This window comes from Erinaceus europaeus, chromosome 1 (assembly GCF_950295315.1).
Source record: "Erinaceus europaeus chromosome 1, mEriEur2.1, whole genome shotgun sequence".
Lineage (NCBI taxonomy): Eukaryota > Metazoa > Chordata > Mammalia > Eulipotyphla > Erinaceidae > Erinaceus > Erinaceus europaeus.
Genome location: NC_080162.1, coordinates 20737428 through 20751633, shown reverse-complemented (window position 1 = coordinate 20751633; position 14206 = coordinate 20737428). Strand labels below are relative to the sequence as shown.

General features: G+C 42.3%; 1 protein-coding gene across 1 annotated transcript in view; it reads right to left on the bottom strand.

Moving 5' to 3' along the window:
- Positions 1-269: 269 nt before the first annotated feature.
- The window catches only part of HKDC1 (hexokinase domain containing 1), a 72463-nt gene continuing 58526 nt past the window's right edge, over positions 270-14206 (bottom strand). Inside the window, exons 13-18 of the mRNA XM_060196816.1 lie at positions 12091-12186; positions 11821-11920; positions 9322-9505; positions 6033-6188; positions 4618-4851; positions 270-1485 (exon numbers count right to left, since the gene is read on the bottom strand). Coding sequence (XP_060052799.1) covers positions 1341-1485; positions 4618-4851; positions 6033-6188; positions 9322-9505; positions 11821-11920; positions 12091-12186 — 915 coding nt within the window. The 3' untranslated portion in view covers positions 270-1340. The remainder of the gene's footprint in view (positions 1486-4617; positions 4852-6032; positions 6189-9321; positions 9506-11820; positions 11921-12090; positions 12187-14206) is intronic.

Genomic DNA, 14206 nt, shown 5'->3' with positions numbered 1-14206 from the left:
AAAAAAAAAAAGAAGAAAATGGAGAGAGAGAGAAGAGAGGTGTCCACTTGAAAGGTCCATTTCACTTAGCTCTTTAAGAGGAGTAGGGAGACTAGGCTATGTGGATTGTAGGGAAGTCATTGTAGAGGCAGAAAGGACTTCTTTCAAGGAGGGCTGAGGACTTTCAACTGTTCAAAAGCAAGAGTTATAGGGTCATATGGCAAGTGGTCACTCACTGGATGGATTCATTCAAATAAAATTTGACTACTTGTTAAAGAAATGTATTGATAAAAGAAATTCCATTCCCACCTGTTGGTAGGAAGTTTGAACTAGAAAGATACTCTCAAAAACTTCTGACTCTGTGACCCTTATTTCATCAGCGGAGTATGAAGTTACTTAGTGACTCTCCTAGATGAAGTAATACCTCATGCAAAGATTCTTGGGAAATCAGAGATTTTTATTCATTTATGGGCTTTTATATACTGAACAGTCTCAAAGACAACTATGAACACTGGCAATGAATACCACAAGTAAAATTAAAACAGATTTCTTCTAAAGGTGTCTCTTTCCATAATATATGTGTAATAAAATCTGCAGGGGTAGATAGCATAATGGTCATGCAAAGAGACTCTCATGCCTGAGGCTCTGTAGTGCCAGGTTCAATCCCTGATACCATCATAAGCCAGAGCTGAGCAGAGCTCTGGTAAAAGAAAAGAAAAGAACGAAGAAAGAAAAGAAAGGAAATTTCACAGGGTCCTGACATAAATCATTTTAAGCATAAAAAAAGTTCCCAACAGGGTTCCCCAGCAGTCAACTCTTCTTCTTCCTCCTGGGGATGGACACCCCAGAGTCTCTGTTCTTTCTTCAGATTTGAAATCAGCACAAGTTAAAGACAAGTTAGGTTAGGTCTCCAGTGTATTACACAAGTCCTTATCCTTCTCAAATATTTATCTGCTAGTGGAGATGTAATCTGCTCCAGGTGGTGGCTAAAATTTCCCAGTGGGAAACTTGGATAGTTGGAATACATGGTTGACTATGAATGTTTCCTAGCCCACCAGCCACAGGACTCAAAGTCATAGAAAACTGACAGATCAAACATCAGTTGAAAATGTACTGGATGGGGATCTGTTGGACAGCATGCTATAATTCAATAAATCAGTTCATCTTTGGCTCTGATATGCCAAGTAGAGATATCATGTCATGCCCTTGAAAACCAATAACGGAATATCAAGAGTTGTCAAGAACCTGGGATTTTCCTCAGTCAGCCAGAAAGCAAGGTCAGTCAGAACTTTGTCTGTTACTCCCTAACTCAACTGCTGGAGATGAGACTGGTCAGCATCCAGGGTGTATCTACCATGACCCTAGTTCTCCTGTGCCTGCTGCAACCTCTTGGCCACAGCAGTAATTAGAGCCGCTCCCTTGCCACTCCCATCTTCTGACAGCATGAAGGCCACATCACACTGAGGGGCCAGTTCCTTCACAGTTTCTTTCAGTATCCGAGAAAAGCTATGAAAAAGAAAAAAAAGAAAGAAACATTATCAGCATTCACATATGGGACCAGAGTATTTACAAATGATTTCGATCTAGTTTTTGTTTGTTCCTTGAGGTCCCAGAACAATTTCTCTTCTTTCTTTCTTTCTTTTTCTTTCTTTCTTTCTTTCTTTCTTTCTTTCTTTCTTTCTTTCTTTCTTTCTTTCTTTCTGTTTCTTCCTTCTTTCCATTCTCTCTCTCTCTCTCTTTCTTTTCCTCTATTGGAGGTGATTAATAGCTCACAGTCAACAGTCAAATGCAGTAGTTGGTACATGTGCAACATTTTTTAGTTTTCCACACAACACTCTAACCTCCCCCCCAATAGGCCATCCTCCACCATCATGTTCCAGGACCTGAACACTCCCCCCACCCCAGAGTCCTTTACTTTGTAGTTTCAATTTATGTTTTCCCTTCTAGAACAGGTTTTTTTTTTTTTCTGGGGGGGGGGTAATCTTTATTTATTTATTTATTTGGATAGAAACAGTCAGAAACTGAGAGGTGAATGGGAGGTAGGGAGGGAGAGACAGAGAGATACCTGCAGCCCTGCTTCACCACTCGAAAAGCTTCCCCCCTTCAGACTCAAACCCAGGTCCTTGAGCATCATAACATGTCTACTCAGCCAGGTGTACCACCATCCAGACCCTAGAACACTTTCTTAAGCAGCTTCTTAAATACATATTTTAACAGTATCTTTATCTGGCAACTACTAACGCCAAAGGATATTCTAGGTGCTTTATACACCCAACATCAAAATGTAAGATATGATAGTTGGGAATTTTCACTATCTTTATTACATAAATTTATGCTCAAAAGTTCAGAAATTTGACCAGCAGCAACATAGTTCACCTGACAGTAGACCTGCTTTGTCATAGGCGCTACCCAGGTTCATGCCCCTGGGCTACCTAGCTAGGAGGCCTATGACACTAGGGGAAAATTCAGTGTGGTGGCATCTTTTTTTTTTTCCTCCAGCTGGGTGCCTGCTCTATGAATCCACTGTTCCTGGTAGTCATTTTTTTTATTGTATTGAATAGGACAGAAACAAACTGAGAGAAGAGGGGAGATAGAGGAGAGAGAAAGACCCCTGCAGACCTGCTTCACCACTTGTAAAGAGACCCCTCTGAAGGTGGGGAGCCGGGGTTCAAACCAGGATCCTTATGCGGTTCCTTGCTCTTTGTAGTATGTGTGCTTAGCCCATGCGCCTGGCCCTTCGTATTCATTCCTTTCTTCCTTTCCCTCCCTCCCTTCCTCCCTCTCTTCCATTTTTTCTTTCCCTTCCTCTCTTTCCTGTCTTTCTTTCCTTTTTTTTCTTTCTTTCAAATTCATTATTTTGTTCTTCCTTTCCCTCCCTCCCTCCCCCACTCTTCCTTTCTTTCTCTTTCTTTTAACCAGAGTACTTTTAACCAGAGTGGTGCAGGGGACTGAACCTGCCATTTTGGAGTCTCAGACATGAGAGTCTCTTTGCATAACCATCATATTATCTACCCCCCAACCCCCATTGCTTTCTCTCTCTTCTCTCTCTCTCTCTCTCTCTCTCTCCAGAGCACTGCTCAACTCTGGCTTATGGTGATGCTGGGGATTGGACCTGGGGCCTTAGAACCTCAGGCCTAAACCATTTGCATAACCATCTTGCTGACACCCCAGCCCCTTGCCAGTTATTCTGAATGAGACAGGATAAGGATCAAGGAATACAATAACAGTAGTCATAAATACATTTCAACATGATCAGAAATAAGTGCACAATTTTTCTCTATATCAAAATAAAATGTAAAACACTGAGCAACAAAAGTTCTCATTATTGACGATTTATGATTTTTATGTCATACTCTGCAGACACCACTTAATTCCTGCAGCATCCTGTGAGATGGGTATGATGTTTGCCTTCATTTTATATATAAAGATCTGAGCTCGTGGCAAAGGAGTTTGCTGAGTGAGTACAGCACAGGACTTGCATTGTGAGTTTCCCAAGTTTGAATCCCAGCACCACATATGGTAGAATGGCATTCTGAATCTTTCTCTCTCATTAAATAATGTTCCAAGTCTCTGATTGTCAGAGAAATGCAAATAAAGACAACAATAAGATACCACATCACTCCTGTGAGAATGTCATACATCAGAAAAGGTAACAGCAGCAAATGCTGGAGAGGTTGTTCAAAAGGAACCTTGCTGCACTGCTGGTGGGAATGTAAATTGGTCCAGCCTCTGTGGAGAACAGTCTGGAAAACTCTCAGAAGGCTAGAAATGGACCTACCCTATGATCCTGCAATTCCTCTCCTGGGGATTCCTCTCCTAAGGAACCCAACACACCCATCCAAAAAGATCTGTGTACACATTTGTTCTTGGCAGCACACTTTGTAATAGCCAAAACCTGGAAGCAACCCACGTATCCAACAACAGATGAGTGGCTGAGCAAGTTGTGGTATATATACACAATGGAATACTACTCAGCTATCAAAAATAGTGACTTCACCGTTTTCAGCCCATCTTGGATGGACCTTGAAAAATTCATGTTAAGTGAAATAAGTCAGAAACAGAAGGATAAATATGGGATGATCTCACTCTCAGGCAGAAGTTGAAAAACAAGATCAGAAAAGAAAACACAAGCAGAACCTGAACTGGAATTGGCGTATTGCACCAAAGTAAAAGACCCTTTTACTTTTTGCACAAAAGTAAAAGGTTTGTGTGTGTGGGGGGAGAATACAGGTCCAAGAAGGATGACAGAGGACCTAGTGGGGGTTGTATTGTTATATGGAAAACTGGGAAATGTTATGCATGTACAAACTATTGTATTTACTTTTGAATGTAAAACATTAATTCCCCAATAAAGAAATTTAAAAAATAATAATAAACACCAGGGGAATAAAATAAAAGAATTAAGAAGTGATGTTCAAAGAGAGTAATAAATGCTTTCTGGCCTCCTGGATTCTAAAGTGGAGTTGGGATTCAAACTTGCACTGTTCAGCAGGGTTCTTATACTTGTCCAGAATATCATAACCTGCTCGTACGTGACAAATGTTCTACGCTTGGCAAATCAAGCAGATCCACCAGGGCTCACATCTGTCTGGTCCACATTCAGCCTCAATACCCTCCCACCCATTCTTGCGAACTGACTGTGGGTGCAGCTTGTACAGGGTGCCATCCACGCCCACAGTGATCTTCAGGTGCTCCAATCCTTGGTCTTCCCTTCTTTTTTCCACAATTGCAGCTAGTCCAGCACCACAGAGCTGGGCCGCCCGCCGGGAAACAGCTCCACACACCTCCTTCACCACAATACTGTCCTCACATGTGCTGTCCAGGCCAAGCTGCTGCAGGATACTCCGGACCTGGAGAAGGGCCAGTCGATCACTGGGGTCAAAAAGAGGGAGATGTTAAGACCTGCTTCCTGGGGCCCTGGCAACTGTTCCACATGACTCACAGCCCTCACTGCCCTCTGGCTGCTCTAGATGCCCTAGCAGGAAAGAGGAGAAAACAACGCAGGTGGTGGCTACATCGAAACAGATTATCTTAGCAGCCAAGACTGGAGAAGGTTCTGACAGTTCCGGGATATCCCGTCATTATTTATGTATGTATGTATTTATTTATTTATTACCAGAGAACTGCTGACCTCTGGTTTATGTTGGTGCTAAGGATTGAACCTGGGACCTTTGGTGCTTCAGGCATGAAAATATTTTTGCTTAACTGTTATGCTGTCTGCCCAGCCCTGTCCCATCATTTTTTTTACCCCTCTTCTTTATGGTTTTATTGATATTTTCTATTTTTTTATTTTATAAATAAAAAAGAGGAAAATTAGGGGGTTGTGAGTTGAGTAACTTACTGAGCTCAAGCAAAGTTAGGAGATAATCAAAGAACAGCTAGAACTATAAGTGAAAATTTCTCTGAACAACAATGGTTAAACTGTGGTCAGAATGATATGTTTAATATGATTACAATTACAAAAATATGTTTTATATACATTCAAGAATTTAAACATCAGCGGGGGAGGTAACGTATGGTTATGCAAAAAGACTTTCATTCCTGAGGCTGCAAAGTGACAGGTTCTATCTCCTGCCACCACCATAAGCCAGAGCTAATGGTAAGTTCTGGTAAAAAAAAAAAAAAAAAAAAAAGTTGAAAGAAAAGAAAAAAGAAGAGAAAGAAAAAAGGACAAAAGAGGGAAGGAAGGAAAGGGAAAAAAATAATTTGAACAGTAATATAAATTCCAAAATCAAAACAGATGTATTTAGTAGGGTAAATGTGATTATTTTGAAAAGTACTTTTCTATGGTAGACACATCATATTTTCAGAAACAAACGGAAATCACTGTAAGCTTAAGCTAACTTCTGCGTGATAGCTCAGGACATGCGGGCTGCTGGCCCACATCCTCATGCTTTCACACTGATACGGCAGGAGAGAAGGGCACTCGATGCAGGAGGACGGTGTCCCATCCTGGGTTTTGTGTGCACTGTTTAAGTCTCAAATCTGCATGGCACCAGCACATGTCGATCTAGGCCTCTCACATCGAAAAGAGGAACTTGATGACACATTACCTTTCAATCTGGGACAGGAATTTGGTTTCAAAGATGCCCCGGGTCCGGAGACGCTCTGAAATCTGCCCACGGAAGAGGAGACCCTGCTTAGTCAGGTCAATCAGGATCTGCCTCACGATCTCCCCCAGGTACATCCCACTGGTCATCTTCTCATATCTATTGGAGGAGGAGAGATAAGGTAGGTGTAAGCAGGGAAATGAATGCTGTGAATAGTTCCTGTGGTTTGTGTGTGGGAGGCATCTGGTCTGGAGACATTCAGAATAGGCAGCAGATTCAGAGAAATGCAATGCAAAAAGCAGCAGGCGGTGGGAAAGCCAGGCTTTGATGTGATCTTGACAAGGAGCTAGGTCCCAGTTCCACTGCACATCAGCTGCTTCATAGGAACAAGCACTGTCAGTTATCATCTAGGATAGAGAGAGCAAAACTCTGATCCCACAAGACTTTTGAGAGGCAAGCATCTAGTGCACCAAGCGAAGAGCAAGTCCCTCTCCCAGCCCCCAAGCCAAATCTCCTTTGTCTTTCTTTGCATTACAAATCTATTCTGCTAAAGAATCGTGCTTGGCTATATAATTTGCGGAAATCAGTTCTATTAGAGATTTTGCTCCAGTAAACTGCACACATCAGGCTGTCAGCATTCTACACCCTTTCTATCATATTGTGTGTTTCACGAGGGAAGGAGAAAGAGGAAAAAAGGGCTTTGAAACCAACAAACATGACCAGAAGGTCAGACAAAATGTGTAGCGATTATTGTACTATGTGCACTTAACCCAGTGTGCCACTGCCCGACCCCAAATGTGTGACTCTTATCAATAATGATAAGCTGCACTGTCACTGCCTATAGAGACAGGTGAAGATCTGAGTGTGCCCGAGACATGTGCGCTGAGATTGTGTTCTCTTACTGCTCAAGACCTCTGCAGTCTAAGGAACCAAAGCAGAGACAAATTAGGAGAACTACAAAGCAGAGACAAATTAGGGGAACTTCAAGGCAAGTTCGAATGTGCTACCTCCTTACGGGGAAAAAAAAAAAAAAGCTTCTCGTGGATTCAGACAGAAAGTTAGATTGCTTCATGGTGCTCAGATGCCCTCCTGTGATATTCAGGCCTAAGACCCCTCCCTTTTGAGCAATCCCTGAGGTGCTGGCTTTACCACGCCTGCCTTCTAGACGCAAAGGTTGGTGCCAAGGAAGACAAGGGACCACCAGGACTGGCCTTGGCCTTGCCCACGCCACTCCCATTACAGTGTTCTCAGTGAAAGAGTTTCCAAGGTGTCCATGGTATGTGTGACCCACTGAACTTCTTGATTGGCTCTCCACTTGGATATCTCTATTCTCACCTTAAATTAAGACACTAAATTTAGTTGTGACAAAGGCTACTTAGCCTGACAGTAAGACATTTACTATTTGGTACTTTACAGAAAGAGTTTACCAACTGCTCTAGTAGATTTATACAAAAACATTCACTAGTTTCAATCTTTTTAGTATGTCGCAAGTGATTCTGAGCCGCAGTGGAGATGACATCGTAGATGAGAACTAGAGTCCCTGTGCATCACTGTGGTCCCTTCCCATTTCCAGAACAACGGATTTCAGCAGGCTGAGAACCAGCTCATAAAAAAGTAGAGGGGTGGGAGTTGAACGGTAGCGCAGCGGGTTAAGCGTACACGGTGCAAAGTGCAAGGACCGGAGTAAGGATCCCAGTTAGAGCCCCCGGCTCCCCACCTGCAGGGGAGTCGCTTCACAGGCAGTGAAGCAGGTCTGCAGGTGTCTGTCTTTCTCTCCCCCTCTCTGTCTTCCCCTCCTCTCTCCATTTCTCTCTGTCCTATCCAACAACAACAACTATGACAACAATAGCAACTACAACAAGCACGACAACAACAAGGGCAACAAAATGGGAAAAATAGCCTCCAAGAGCAGTGGATTTGTAGTGCAGGCACCGGGCACTAGCAATAACCCTGGAGACAAAAAAAAAAAAAAAAAAAAAAAAAGCAGAGGGTTAAAGAATAGGAAAGCGGGGAGTTGGATGGTAGCGCAGCAGGTAAAGTGCACGTGGCACAAAGCACAAGGACTGGTGGGAGGATCCTGGTTCGAGCCCCAGCTCCCCACCTGCAGGGGAGTCACTTCAGTGCGAAGCAGGTCTGCAGGTGTCTATCTTTTACTCCCCCTCTCTGTCTTACCCTCCTCTCTCCATTTCTCTCTGTCCTATCCAACAACAATGACATCAATAACAAAAATAATAACTAGAACAACATTAAAAAGACAACAAGGGCAACAAAAAACAAAATAAAATTTTAAAAAAAGAATAGGAAAGCTATCAGGGGATGGGATGGGATATGGAGTTCTGGTGGTGGGAATTGTGTGGAGTTGTACCCCTCTTGTACCCCTCTTATCATATGGTTTTTGTCAGTGTTTCCTTTTTATAAATAAATTTTTTAAAAAAAGGTTTAGGATGAGCTGGGGAGACGGCATAATGGTTATGCAAAAGACTCTCAAGCATGAGGCTCCAAGGTCCCAGGTTCAATCCTAGCACCACCATATACCAGAGCTGAGGATCGCCCTAGTCTTTCTCTTTGTATCTCACTCATTCTCTCTCTCTCTTTCTCTCTCTCTCTCTCACTAAAAAGGCTTAGAATATTGGTCGCTGGGAGTTGGGCGGTAGCGCAGCGGGTTAAGCGCAAGTGGCACGAAGCACAAGGACCGGAGTAAGGATCCCGGTTCGAGCCCCCGGCTCCCCACCTGCAGGGGAGTCGCTTCACAAGTAGTGAAGCAGGTCTGCAGGTGTCTTTCTCTCCCCCTCTGTCTTTTCCTCCTCTCTCCATTTCTCTCTGTCCTATCCAACAACGGCAACATCAATAACAACAACTACAACTACAACAATAAAACTACAAGGGCAACAAAAGGGAATAAATAAATAAATAAATATTTAAAAAATATATTGGCCTCTACACTGTGCCTACTACACAGCCATCCTGAGATCCCTCATGAAGCCACCAGGCCCTGCTCTGTTACTCCTGCCCCACAGTGCGTGAACTTTCCCCAAACCTCTGCCTCAATTCCAGAGCCACCCCCAGCCTTTATAGTACCATGTGGTAAGCATAAAGCAGCATCCCTTCCTTATACTTGTTAAAAACTTGAATGGCACGTGGATTCTGTTCAAGTAAGATACTGACATGTTACAGAGGACTGTGCTAAGTCTATGAAACTGCAGTTTCTAAGATTTGAAAAAGGCGTCCCCCTTCAGCCTGGCAAAGTCATTTATGCTCAGCCAGCATAAATGGACACATGCACCCTGCTTACCTCTGTTTGCCAGCGTTCAAAGAGCCCTCATCCACCTCTTTGTCATACTGTGTCCGGATGTCATCGATGCAGCTGTTATCTCCAAAGCCTCCCCACTCGGTGTTAATGCACATCTTCCCCTCATCTCCGTCCACCATCTCGATGTTCTTCATGTCTTCCATGTAGCACATGTTGCTTCCTGTTCCTAGAAGGAATCGTACAGAGACTATAGTCTTTCAGCAACCCTGCACTGTCTCTGGGAGCCAGTGGACAGGAATTTAGGCCAGGTGGTGTCAGATACAGCTGAGTATGAATGCCAGGTTTTCAGTCATATCTAAGGACAACCTTCGACAAGCATCTCATCTTTCAGAGGTTTGGTTTCTTCATCTGTAAACACGAAATATAGGACTAGGGAGACAACATAATGGTTATGCAAATAATTTTCATGCCTGAGTCTCTCAGGATCCATGCCCAGCACCACTATAAGCCACAGCTGAGCAGAACAGTTCTCTGGAGGGAGAGAGGGAGGGAGAAAGAAAGAGAAAAGATTAGTTACAAAGATTAGTTACAAAGGGGGTCAGGTGGTGGTGCACCTGGTTGAGTACATATTTCATAATGCACAAGGACCCGGGTTTGAGCCCCCAGTCCCCACTGGCAGGGGGAAATCTTTGCAAGTGGTAAAGTGGGGCTATCGGGGTCTCTTTGTCTCTCTCTTTCTATCTCCCCATACCTCTTAATTTCTGACTATCTCTATCAAATAAAAATATAATAAAAAATAAAAGAATAATAAAATTTTTTAAAAAATAGATCTGTTACAAAGAAAAGGCTGATATTCAAAAATTTCCTCCACATAGAAAATATCCAGCAAGTGATTTCCTTTACAAGAGATTTATCATAACACAATTACACTATCATATTATTATCATCACACTTATCATTAATGTTAGTTAATCAATAGGTAGACAAAGTAAGTGGCTAAGTGGTCATCAAGTTAGCAGTCAGAGCTGGAAGGAGTATTTTAGTCTTGGATAAGTATACCATTATCTACCCTCTTTTTCTTTGTCCATAACTTGGTCTCCAAACTTTTCTCAACACAACAAACTAGGCAACTATGGTATCAGTGTTTAATCAAATGAGACTTTCCTCCTTGTCCTTCTACAACTACCCCCACACAAAAATGAGAAAAACCAAGTCCAAAGAGAATAAGTAGTTTTCTCAATGTCACAAAGTGGGTAAGAGTCAGAGTGAGGGGTGTTGAAGACATATCAGTATGTCCCCATTTCCTTATTCCATCTGCCTGGTTCCAAACAACTAAATGAAGCAATTTCTATCATTACTTAAGTCTGCTACTTGGAATGCCTTTTATCTTTGCTTTCACCTGTTCAGATTCTACTCAGCCCCTCACCTATTAGAAAAAGTCATCCCCTTGGGGGGCACACCTGGTTGAACACACATGTTACCATGCACAAGGACCCAAGTTCAAGCCCCCAGTCCCCATCTGCAGGAGGAAGCTTTGCGAGTGGTGAAGCAGTGTTGCAGGTATCTCTTTGTTTCTCTCCCTCTCTACCTCCCCTTTCCCTCTCAATTTCTGGCTGTCTACCCAATAAACAAATAAATATAATAGAAAAATTTTAACTTCTTTTAAAAAAAGAAAAAGAGTCATTCCCTTGGAATCTATCCTTGCCCAGATTTCTCCCAAAGACCCCTAAAATAGCTATATCACATTGAAGTCCACTCTCTTCTATTCTCCTTGGATTCTTTATAGTTACAGGAAAGGAGGGGGGGAGGACTAGAACACACACTTTGGAACCAGAATAAAAATTCAGTTCCCTCAACCCCATACCCACATGATTCAGTTGTGTGGTCCCCTTTCTTCCAGATTTGAAAGCCCACTCCTCTATGCCAGTTTTTTTTTTCTTTATTAGTAAAGATAACTATTACTTTGAACATTTAGTGAAGAATGATATTAAGTAAAAACTTGGAAATTAAAATACTTGGAATCTCCACCCTAGCTTCACCAACCTCATCTGCTTTTAATAAAGCTGCTTCACAGCTGATGTCTACAAAACAAAGCCCTCTCATCCCTCAGTGTATTAAAAGAACCTCCATCAAGTTGCAGATGCTACCACCCCTCTAGAGCCCCGCCCCACTAGGGAAAGAGAGAGACAGGCTGGGAGTATAGATTGACCTGCCAACACCCATGTTCACCAGAGAAGCAATTACAGAAGCTAGACCTCCCACCTTCTGTACCCCATAATGATCCTGGGTCCATGCTCCCAGAGGGATAAAGAATAGGAAAGCTTCTAATGGAGGGGATGTGATACAGAACTCTGGTGGTGGGAATTGTGTGGAATTATACCCCTCTTATCCTACAGTCTTGTTATCATTGTGTGGAATTATACCCCTCTTATCCTACAGTCTTGTTTATTTTTTATTAAATCAATAAAAAATAAAAATAAAATGTAATAAAAAAAGAGACTCTGATGGGAATAGGTTAACAGCACAAGCTTGAACACTTACCTGCAATCAGACCAATTTCACAATTGGGGTTTTCATAGCCACAGGTCATCATTGTTCCCACTGTATCATTCACAACTGCAACTATGTCCAGATCAAACTCCTGCAAAGGAAATGGTCTAATGTAAGCAGAATGTACCTGCGGAAGTCTTGGGGAGGGTCAGAGGAAGAGTCAGCTCAGAGGAAGAGGCTAGAGTCACAAGGACCATGCCTGGGATGGCAGAGCTTAAAGTCCAGGGACAGAATCAAAGTCAGGCATGAACCCCAACATACATTTCTCCTTTTGATGGCTTCCCTAAGCATGTCCACCACATCTTCCCCTTCACAGTCAGTGGCCTTGAAGCCTTTGGTCCACTCAATAAGGATTCCCTGAAATAAAAGGATAGGAAATTCATTTCAGTTACAGTTTGCTGGAACCTCTACACAGCCTTAACATCTGAGAGAAGGCACTGTAGCTGACTGCTGAACAAATGCACATGCTTTTAACTATGCTTCCGTCTCTGCAGCTCTAACACTAGGTCCAAGAGTGTCACAAAGCATTATGATCATCAGACAAGGCCTACTACTGTCCGAGATAACAGCAACAATTCATCTTCATTAAGGATCAGTTGATGTTCTCTGGCCTTGATTGGACAGAACCAAGGCCTGGATTGTTGTGACCCTGCTTTCATTTGGCCAAGAACTAATAAAACGTAATTAAAGACAAAACTACAAAATATGTACCAAAGCATTATATCATGGAAAACTAGAGGCTATCATTGCAACAGTATGGATCTATTGGGTTACCATAAAAATCATGGTGTAATTTTGCATAGAAAAACAGAAAAAAATATGTCATGACTTCTATAGGAAATGCTATCCAACAACGAGAAGTCACTATTGCAGGAAAACACTGGGTGTTAGAGAAAGATAGTCACCAAACATTGCTAAATGAACACTAACTGGACAAAGCAGATGGTGAATTATTCTAGCAATGAGTTTTAAAAATCACAGACATATATACAATCAAACCTGGAAAATTATCTAGGACAGTGTGCAAACCAGAGGGTATACAGTGGTTCTGGTTACAAGGTTGTGGATGCTTTTTACTTTTTTTTAATACTGAGAAAATTTTTTTTTAATTTTTTCCATATTTTTATTTATTTATTATTGGATAGAGACAGAGGAAAATTGAGAGAGGGAGGGGAGATAAAGAGACAGAGAGACATCTATAGCCCTGCTTCACCATTCGTGAAGTTTCCTCCTTCAGGTGGGGACCAGTGGCTTGAACCTGGATCCTTATGCACTGTAGTATGTACACTTAACCAGGTGTGCCAACATCTGATCTATTTTTTAATTTTTAAAACGAAGCCCAAGCTTACACTGTTGAACAGAAGCAGGAATTAGTCTAGTAGCATTAAGACTCTGGAGTACAGAGGAGGAATGGGTTGAAGGCAGACAAAGATGACAATGACACCAAAGATTTGTTAAGACTTAGTCTAATTCACTCAGTGTCTCCATCACATACATTTTTTTTTTATCATCATGAGGTCTCTGGCTGACTGACTATGCTGATCTGAGTTCTTCCTGCAATTCAGAAGTATTGTTTTTATGCCAGTCCTGTGATGCTGACTGATGTTAAGTATCAGAGCAAGAGAGTTCTGCTCTCCATGAAGTGGTGAATGATTTTTAAAATGTTATTATTTATCTATTTATTTATTTATTTATTTATTTTACCAGGTCATTGATCAGCTCTAGTTGGGACTTCGTAGCTTCTAGTAGGACAACCTCTTTGCATAACCATTATGCTATCTACCCCTACCCCCATGAATGATGTTTTTATCCAAGAATCTAAGAACCTAAACTCTAAATAACCTAATCCTAAGAACTTAAAATTCTTATGAAATAAAAACCTCATGATACAAGTTCCTATTATATTATGAATAATTTATAAAGATTATTATCCAAAATGATCTTCACTATTGCCTAAATAAGTGACCATGTGATAAAAACTCCTCCAGAGGGGGTCGGGCGGTGGTGCAGTGGGTTAAGCGCACGTGGCGCAAAGCGCAGGGACCGGTGTAAGGATCCCAGTTGGAGCCCCCGGCTCCCCACCTGCAGGGGAGTCGCTTCACGGGCGGTGAAGCAGGTCTGCAGGTGTCTATCTTTTCTCTCCCCCTCTCTCTCTGTCTTCCCCTCCTCTCTCCATTTCTCTCTGTCCTATCCAAAACAACAAAAGCAACGTCAACAATGGTAATAATAACCGCAACGAGGCTGCAACAACTAGGGCAACAAAAAGGGGGGGAAATGGCCTCCAGGAGCGGTGGATTCATGGTGCAGGCACCGAGCCCAGCAATAACCCTGGAGGAAAAAAAAAAAAAAAAAACTCCTCCAGAGATTCTAATGTGAA